We start from the raw sequence: 9,713 nt of genomic DNA on the forward strand, positions 1-9,713 counted from the left end.
AGCGTCTCGGGGACAGCCTCTAATTTCAATCGCAAACGCAATCAGAATCCCAATCGCAATCAGAATCCCAATCGCAATCAGAATCCCAATTGCAATCAGAACCCCAATCCTAAAAAGAATTCCAATCGAATCCCAATCGAATCGCAATCAGAACCCCAATCAGAATCCCAACCGAATCCCAACCGAATCCCAAACAAATCGCAATCCCCATCGAATCGCAATCCCAATCCCAATCAGAATCCCAATCGAATCCCAAACGAATCCCAATCCCAATTGAATCGCAATCCCAATCGCAATCAGAATCCCAATCAAATCCCAATCCCAATCAAAATCCCAATCCCAATCAAAATCCCAATCGAATCCCAATCAAATCCCAATCCCAATCGAATCGCAATCCCAATCAGAATCCCAATCGAATCGCAATCAAATCCCAATCACAAAGTAATCTTTTAGGGATTCAAATCCTACAAACGGGATCCAATCCGATCGAATCTTTCTATGGATTGAATCTTCGAATCTTCCGAATCCCGAATCTCCCAACACTAATTTGTACATTAATTTGTTTACAAATTAATTACAACTTAGAAGAAAACTTTCCCGATCACTGCTACAGTGCAGGAAGCCCTATCGTGTGGAGAAAACCCATCGACAATGGTTTGCATGTGGATTATCTGGTGCACATCTACCGCCATGGATAATGTGGTCCCGAAACACCCCGCGTAGTGAACCGTGTTGCGGCGTACATCGAGTGGTTCAAGAAAGTGTTGCAGTGACGATAATTTGATGTAAATGTTTCTGTGTATGTGTTTCAACAATAAAGCCGATTTAGAAGCGATATTTGTACGCAAACAAAGCAGGACTTTTGTAGGGGAGGTAGGGGTGGCAGGGGTAAAATAGTAAATAGCTCCTCCCCACTCTCTTTCTCTCGCCAGCTGCTTAAAACATGAAAATTTCATACTCACCTTTCCGCTTCGACCAAGAACTGCACATTGCTTTCACTATGACAATCTTCTTCATGCCTAGATCCGCCACTAACCCGGCGCTCTAGCACCAATCGAACACGACATCGAACATGAGAAATGTATGGGATTTGACATGTTTGTCTTGTTTGTTTGTTTGTGTCTGACAGTGCACCTCCATATGATTATTTGGGTTTGTTCGAGTCGGATGTCGTGTTCGATTGGTGCCAGAGCGCAGCCTAAGCTTCCACTGCTCAACGAGTTTGACAATTTATGGTACTGAATGGTTTTAGGCGAAACCATTCTAACAACAACTGAATGGTTTTCATCGTTAGTTTCATGTAGCTTGTGTGCTATACTTGTTTGACAAGCTAAACTCTTTTTGCTGAATGCAGAACGGGTGCTGCACGGTCACGGGACACTTCCATTATCAATCTTTCTAGTCCTTCTCTGAGCCGCCTTTTCACTGCATGTCCTTCGATTGAATGGTTTTATGGAAAAATGAATTTCAAGAGTACAATATTTTTCCAAAAATTTTACGTCATTGACCACACAAGCCTTAGTATGGTTATCGTGTCTTTGTACCATTCATTTTTTGACTTTTAAGCTGGACTTGAGCAAAAATTGCAACCTACGCTAGAGATCAACAAAGTTCGGCCCCGAAAGGTTGGCCGGTGATGGCTGAACAAAACTTGTTTCAGTTGTTTTTTTTTTTTGGTATGGTTTTAGATGAACCGGTTCAATATTGAATAAGTAACTGTGTGTGTCATCATCCTAGCAGTGAAAGAGTCATTCAAGTTTCAACTTCTTCGTGGTGAAGATGTTCGGTGCTTTGGTGGTGCTAGGTTGCGCTTTGACCTTTGCTTCGGTAGCACAGTGTAGGTAGATTCTTGCCGTAGCTATTTTGGTGCTTACAAAAATACCGATTTAAAATTCTGTTATAGGTGATGATAATAATGAGTATAATTGGATGCTTCCGTACGAAAGATCTTCATTAGATGGTATGCTGAAAGTAGTAGTGTTGTCAGCTTATAAGTGAAAACATCTTTTACATCACTGTCTCTTACCTAATCTATGTCAGATTGTGAGGAGCGGTTCTACAAAAAAATTGATGCATCTAAAGTTGCACCATCAGCAGGAAGCCCTGCTTACTTGCGCGAGTTTGCCCACATTGCCGCCATCGGTTGGACCAATGAAGATCAAAGTGTGCGCTGGTTGTGTGGAGGATCGTTGATCTGGGAAAACTTTATCCTTACTGCGGCTCATTGCGCATCTAATGATTAGTGAGCATTGAAAAAAAAAACTGATCAAAGATCATATTGCAGAGCTCAACTTTTTCATGTTCATTCTTTGTTCATCCGTCAAGCAATGTTCCACCAGATGTAGCTCGTTTGGGAGATATTAACATCTACAGCGACGAAGATGATGAGTTTGCGCAGCAATTGAAGATAGTGGACATCATTCGCCACCCAATGCATCGATTTAGCTCGACGTATTACGATATTGCGCTCATGAAGCTGGAGCGAAATGTCACGTAAGAAAGAAAGTAAAAGGAAGATTGGATGGCAATATGATCGCATTTCAATTCAATTTTCTATTTGCCAGCGTTCATGACACGGTAGCACCGACCTGTCTTTGGTTGGACGATGAGATACGCTTCCCCGAGCTGTTGGCGGCTGGATGGGGCAGAACAGGAATCGGTAAGACGATCTAGTGAATGTTGTTGATGGAATCGATTGCACTAACTGCATCACCTAATTCAGCTGAGGATCAAACAAATGTCCTGTTGAAAGTGCAGCTCGCTCCAATCACCAATGACGAATGCTCGAGTTACTATGATAAAGGTAATCGTATGTTGCGAAACGGGCTTATGGATCATCAATTTTGTGCAGGCGATGAAAAGATGGACACCTGCCCAGTAAGTTACGAATCTTTTGATTGAGCAGCAACGCAATTTTTCAATTTCTATCCTTCACTATGCCAGGGAGACTCCGGAGGACCACTGCACGTAAAACTATTCAAAAACATGAATTTAATACCATTCTTGGTAGGAGTGACTTCGTTTGGGAAAGCCTGCGGTGCATCAGTGCCTGGAGTATACGTGAAGGTTTCGAAGTTTGGTGATTGGATCATTGAAACTCTTCAACGTCACGGTGAAATGGCCACACGTTTCAAGTTTGAACCGATGGTTTGTGCCAATCGTTATTATGATTTTCGCGAAACCATGATAGATTTTGTCAGTGTGTATGAGGGTCAGGAATATATTGATTTGTCGAATGCATACGTGAGTTCAACAATTAGTAACAACGTAGTATTTTTTCTAAGGCTGCCCTCTGCTCCTCAAGCCAATAATGTTTGCTTTGGAACACTCATCGAACCTAACGTAGTGTTAACGTTAGCTGAATGTGTTCTTGATGAGGGGAAAGTATTCTACTTTTATTTCTCTCATTTAACGTATCATCCTGTTTAATGTACCATCATTTGTCAATTACAGATCAAGACCAACGCATGTTGTACTGGCGAACGAAAAAATGATCGAGGTATCGGAAATCATCATCCATCCGTCGTACAATCCTTCTATTTCTCCGTTCTATGACAATATCGCTGTGATGAAACTCCATTCTTTTGGGATGATTGAACCATTCTGTGGGTGGTATGGAGATCCCAAACCAGATCAGAAGTTATTAATTACAGGAAGCAATCTAATACCGATTGAAAAGACGGAAGGTATGGTACAGCAAAGATAATAATATTGAATGTTTCATCGCGACACTAGCTCATGATTTTTTAGAATATGATTCAACCACAATAATGACCCGAGTTTGGGATCAAGCGCCTGAACAATGTCGGTTAGCTCAGGAGTACTCCGACATGCTTCCAGAGGGATTGCAGTACGAGCATTTGTGCTACGAGAACCAGCCCTTCCTTGTTCCTGGCGCTTGTGACATAATGATAGGAAGCCCAATTGAAAGAAACGGTGAAAAACGCGTTTATATCGATGGAATCAATTTATTTGGTCGCGATTGTGGCTATGGTGAGCCGGCTGTAGGCATACGGCTCAGTGCGCACAAAGAATGGCTTGAATCTATATTGCTCCCTCGACGTGATAATGCGACTCTTGTGCACATTGATTCAGATCTGAAACTTGGCGACGAATGCGAGTATGCCGATCTGACGAAAGGAACTTGTGTGTATGAGCCAAGCTGTCCAGACATTAACACACGACTGCAGAACAACCAACATGTTATGTTCTGTGGAAATAGAACTGTGCTTTGTTGTCCTAACAAAGCTACCGATCCTCGAATGATGGCAATAGAAGACGAATTCAACCAGTGTGAGAAGCGCTATCGTCACTTCAGAACTGATCAACAGAATGGTAGTTCACATGCTGTGAGTATTGCATACAATGTACTGTAACCTTCCTTATACAATTTATTATTTTCTTTATTCGCTTTGAAGGTTGAGATAGGATGGCAAGATGAACGCAACACAACGTATGGATGTTACGGATACCTCATCAGTACACGTGGTGTTGTTTCGTCGGCATCCTGTTTGTTGGAAAGAGGCAGTAGGCCGAACATTGCACGAATAGGAGGAATCGATTCATTGGACAATTCGCGTGTTGTTCCTATTGAGAAAGTCATCATCCATCCCAGCTACAATGCGGAAACACTAGAACATAATATTGCAATAGTGAAACTCGAATCGACCGTGGATCCATCGGAGAATGTCTTTCCTACGTGTCTTTGGCAGAACATTACTCACTCACCGGTCAAGCAGATAGTATTGGATTTTGGTACGTAAGAAACGGCTTTAGATTGACAACTTCTTCTTCTTCTATTTGGCGTAACGTCCTACGCGGACATGCCGGCCTATAAGGCTTTCGAGACTTAATTCATTACCACGTAGCCGGATAGTCAATCCTTGCTACGGGGGGACGGTCCATTCTGGGCTTGAACCCATGACGGGCGTGTTATTGAGTCGTTCGAGTTAACGACTGTACCACGGGACCGCCCCCGTGGTACGAGATTGACAACAACATTCTTATTAATATTTGTTTTTTTTTTATACATAGCTTCCAAGCGATACGATCCCATTCATCCGATGTACAAAAGCGACTGCGAGGTTCTTTTGAATCGTACCTTCGATGAGCATTACACGCTCTGCATGAATCCAGGAACAAAATTCTACCAAATCGTATTTTATGTTGGCGATTTACAAGTGCGACTGAAACCAAATGTTTCTATCTCCAATAACTGCTATGAAACTGGAAGTCCTATCGTATGGAGACAGGCTCCGAATAGCACTGATAACGTAGAATATCTCGTGCATATGTACAGCCACGGAAGCTGCGATCTTAACATCCCTCGCGTAGTGACCCGTATTGCTGCGTACATCGGGTGGTTCAACGCAGTGCTGCATTAATTGTAATGTTGCATTATGTGACCGAATGTTTTCACTCCGTGAGATCAATTAATCAGAACAATTATTTTGCAAACATCCATCTGCTAGGCTCAGTTAAATACAATAAACCTTTGAGTTACAGTTTTCATTACCTATGTCGCAATAGTTAAAATCAAAATACAAAAGAAGGAAAGAAATACGAAAGAAGGAAATAAAGACTTACGGTTCCCCAATTAAGTTCGATACACTTCGATTGCACTGCACACCGTTCATGGTGGCAACAGTAGAGTACAAATTTGGTCGGTGGTGGATCTGTCTCCAACAAGCCCAGCGAAATGTGTAGCAAGGGCCGCAAATCTGCAGAACAGCATATGGGACAGGATCTGGTAGGCGGCATTGAGGACTGTGATGGCACGACCAAATTTGACCATTCTAGCCTTTTGCTCTTTTTGTAGATTTGATTACCCAGCGTCCGATCCTTTGATAGTTCTTCATGCTCCCAGCTTTTCCCGATCAGGCGATGCAACGGCTCGGCGGTAAGCCTCTTGTGTCCTATCTTGAAGAGCATGGCTGCTTGATTGCGCTGGCAATATCACCCTGAAATGGCACCATTACGTCTCATTACGTCTGCACCATTACGTCGCTGTGCCGCTGCTGCTGTTGCGATTACCTTGTTCTGTCACTTGCGCCAGCCACTCCTGTCTCTGCTTCTACCCGTGTGCTTGAGCAGCTGTTTGTAGGACGCTTCAAAATAGCGTTTTCCCCAGAGGAAGAGTAGGGCATGCTGTTCCTTCAGTCGTTTGCAGATCTCCACGTTCTGACGGGTGTCATGCTTCATTCTTCTCGGACCATTCCTTATGCTACTTATGTGTTAAGCGACCGATCCTCAGTTCCGTCGTCTGGAAGCACTTCCCTGAGCGCTGTTGCATGGGGTGGGCTGACTCCGTTGATTGTTAACCACGTGGAGCTTTTAGCGAAGAGTTTAATTTTTCAGACAGTTTTGATACACGCAAAAAGGATTATTTTATTGTTCAATTTTTTTATATCATTGCATTGACTGAGCAGATGTTATCGAATGACGTAAAATTGAAATCATTGAAGCATTTGCTTGAACCACTCGATGTATGCCGCGACACGGGTCACTACGCGTGGAGTGTTCAGATCGCAGCTTCCGTGGCTATACATATGCACGAGATATTCTACATTATCAGTGCCATTCCTAACCTGTCTCCAAATAAAAGGACTTCCAGAATCATAGCAGATATTCGAAATAGAATTATCTTTTGCAAGGTGGGTATTGGAGGTTGTTATTCCGGAATTCATGCAGAGCGTGTAATGCTCATCGAAGGTACGATTCAAAAGAACCTCGCAGTCGCTTGTGTTCATCGCATGAATGGGATCGTATCGCTTGGAAGCTATGTATAAAAAAAAAACAAATATTGGCTGGTATTATTGAATCCGTGCAATCATCGTCATGGTAGGGGTATTCCCCTCTTTCACTTTTTTCCACCGTTACATCCCTAGTACACTCTTCTGACTCTTCCTTTCTATTTACTGCATCTTTTGACTTGTTGTACTGCCGTGGTTGGATTTGATCCGCAGTACATCAAGTCAGAACAGTTCAATTAAACGTGTAAACCATTGAAGGCTTCGAAATCTAGGTCGTTTAAAGGGCTACTAGTACGCATCGAACCTTGAAGCAGAAATAGATCCACGCACAAGTGAAAATATTGACGATGATATCGTGTTGCCTTCGATGATTGCATGGTGTTCTAGAAACAACAAGGGATGATGAAGAACGAACGAGGTGCAAGTCGTGATTTGTTTTTTTAATTGTGGAAACAACTTTTTTTTTTTGTAAAATTTGTATGCTGCAGAAGAAAGGACCAATGTATTATAATAAGAAGAACTTTTCGAATCCATAACATATAAATCCTCCAAATTAAATGTGGCGTGCAGTGCAGTGGAAAACGAGTGTACCAAAAAAACTGAACTAAAAATAGAAAATGATATTTTTTTATTTGTCCCGTAGATTTTTCAACGTGTATAGGCACTTAATGTTAGTTTCCTTCCTGTGATTTATAGGAATTTTCCACAATTTTTTCGTGCATTTTGAAAGTACAAAGTATCGTGAACGAAATAAATAATGTGCTAAACTTTTAAATAAAATTAATAACAGTTATTTAATAGTATGAAATAATAGATGCTTTATTCATTTAAGCCTAATGGAACATTTCCTATAATTTTGTATTAGTATCAGGAGGGTCATATGTGTTAGATGAATTAACATTGGACAGTAGCACTCAACGGATTGTTTATTAAAATCTTCGTTCGTTGTAATGTCCCCAGTTCTTCTCTCGAGTCTTCTATTTGGCGTAACTTCAAATACGTAAACATGCCGGACAGCACAGGCTTTCATGACTTATTCAGCATCATGTAGCCGAATAGTCAGTCCTTGCTACAGAGCATTGACCTGATTATTTTTTAGTAGAATAGCACGATGCACGTATTCATACGTCCAAGACCTACAAATAAATAACAAGTGCATATACACCAACAAATGTGAATTTATAGTTTCCTTATTCTATATCATTCAGTAATATTGTGTAATAAGAGATACTCACGCTTTATACATTTTTGTGCCTCAGAAACAGTGATGATTGTCCAACATGTAATCCTGAATTGTTTTCTTCAATATAATTAAGTTCTATTATCAAACGCGGGGTCTAACATTGCCAAATTCATATCTGCTACCATGATGTGAGCATTTGGCTTGACTTCCATTCGATTCGCAGTCTATCTACGTATTCAAGATCCGTATGCACTTCCTTTTCATTATGGGAGTCTTCAAGCGGATATTGGCCTTAGCATAACTGGGTATCATCATCTTCATCTTCAAGCGCTGCTTCATTTGTTGTTTATCATTTCAGCCTGCCGGTAATGGAACATTTATTGTACTCTGTGTTATAAAAGTTATTTAGTTGTAGTTAACAACACTTCATTTGATATTTCACACTTACCTAGCGGCAGTACTTGAATAATTGACCCGGGAAGTAGTTCATCACGTTCCCACACATGATTTTACGTTTCCTTCAACAAACCGTTTGTCATGTGCAGTATTTCACTATAATTATACGGATTCGGGATATTTGATATGCTATTTCAACAAAACAATCGCTAAATGTAGCCCGCGGACAATTATTGCACGTTTTACAAAGGTAAACAATTCGTTAATGATCCGATGTTCTCCTCAAACCAAAACACAATGGCGGCTCGATGTGGAGAAGATATTTTACTCACTCCAAAATCCGACCTCACCATGATTTCATCATGTGAGCGGCTGTTGCTTGATCATCTCATTAGAGCAATCATCGGCGATAGATTTGCTCACCATACAAACAAAATCATCTCGCCTCAGCGAGGGGAAAAAACAAGCTTGCTCAGTACGCAGGAGGAAACGATGATAGCCTCTCAGTATGGGTTGAAGCAGCTGTCATTGAGCTCGTCATAGTGAGAGTAGGCTGGATTGTCATTTGGGGCGCTCCGTGTTATGCTGTGTGGAGTGCTGCGGTTACGTACCAAAATTCAATACTGGGGGCCTTTCTGTTTTAAGTTCGTAGGCTGAAATTTCAGCCTGTCAGATGTTTGCATTGTATGGGGCCCTTTCCGTTTTAAGTTCATAGGCTGAAATTTCAGCCTGTCAGCTGTTTGCATTGTATAGCAGTTTTTGAGCAGCTATCTAAGTCGGTGTCATATAAAGGTGGGCTTATCTATCCCAAGATGTATGAATTTAGAAGGTTATTTTTATCACTTCTGTTTCTGAATGAAGATTTTAAGAGTGTTTTAAGTATTTGTCAAGCCTCCAGAAAGCTTGTTTGAGCAAAAGTTTTCACCCGTCCTGCCAAAAAGTGATATTCAAATGTGGTTATAAAAAAATGCTATGAGACCACCTGGACTACATACACTTTTATTGTAGATTCCATCGCCAGATCTCGTTAATGCACCTTGGGATAAATGTAAACACCACCTTGTTTTGCCATTTTCGAGCAGATACTCGAATCTAATTCTAGCTTTGAGGCTAGAATAATCTAGACTGAAAATCGCAGGCTAGTTTTGTGTGTGGTTTTGTATGGAGTGTTTACATGATTTCAGCCTCCAACTGTCAAACTCCATACAAAAAACTGACTAGAATCGTGAAGGCCCCCATTGATAGCTTATTTTGACCGTTGCCTACAGCTCGTCAACCACTGTGTACGCGTTGCGGGTTGCGAGTATTCAATTCGCCTGTATATCCCCAGAGTTTTTGCGCACACGGGACGTTTGTGATGTATTCCAAGGCCATAATTATTT

The 9,713-nt window shown here is 41.4% G+C and overlaps 1 protein-coding gene and 1 long non-coding RNA gene across 3 annotated transcripts; one reads left to right on the top strand and one right to left on the bottom strand.

The window, feature by feature from the left end:
* The first annotated feature begins 1,711 nt into the window (after positions 1-1,711).
* Positions 1,712-5,511, top strand: LOC121600251. Its single transcript, XM_041928686.1, has 11 exons — positions 1,712-1,837; positions 1,904-1,960; positions 2,041-2,242; positions 2,326-2,493; positions 2,565-2,659; positions 2,723-2,877; positions 2,944-3,380; positions 3,454-3,686; positions 3,751-4,349; positions 4,419-4,755; positions 5,035-5,511. The coding sequence occupies exons 1-11, from the start codon at positions 1,780-1,782 to the stop codon at positions 5,382-5,384; spliced, it is 2,691 nt and encodes an 896-aa protein (XP_041784620.1). The 5' UTR covers positions 1,712-1,779; the 3' UTR covers positions 5,385-5,511.
* Positions 5,512-7,527: 2,016 nt separating this feature from the next.
* On the bottom strand, positions 7,528-9,014 carry LOC121599340. Of its 2 annotated transcripts, none has more exons than XR_006005662.1 (3): positions 8,384-9,014; positions 7,988-8,322; positions 7,528-7,888 (listed from the first exon to the last, which is right to left on the bottom strand). It is a non-coding gene; the product is annotated as an uncharacterized LOC121599340 (long non-coding RNA). The 2 variants fall into 2 exon arrangements; XR_006005661.1 differs by having other exon boundaries at positions 7,988-8,294; positions 8,384-9,009.
* Between the last annotated feature and the right edge of the window lie 699 nt (positions 9,015-9,713).

The sequence above is a fragment of the Anopheles merus genome, chromosome 3L (genome assembly GCF_017562075.2).
Source record: "Anopheles merus strain MAF chromosome 3L, AmerM5.1, whole genome shotgun sequence".
NCBI lineage: Eukaryota > Metazoa > Arthropoda > Insecta > Diptera > Culicidae > Anopheles > Anopheles merus.

Coding starts and splice junctions, on each gene's coding strand:
- LOC121600251 (XM_041928686.1), top strand. CDS start 1,780: ATGTTCGGTGCTTTGGTGGTGCTAGGTTGCGCTTTGACCTTTGCTTCG. Junction 2,494..2,564: donor AAGCTGGAGCGAAATGTCAC/GTAAGAAAGAAA, acceptor TCTATTTGCCAG/CGTTCATGACACGGTAGCAC. Junction 2,878..2,943: donor AAAAGATGGACACCTGCCCA/GTAAGTTACGAA, acceptor TCACTATGCCAG/GGAGACTCCGGAGGACCACT.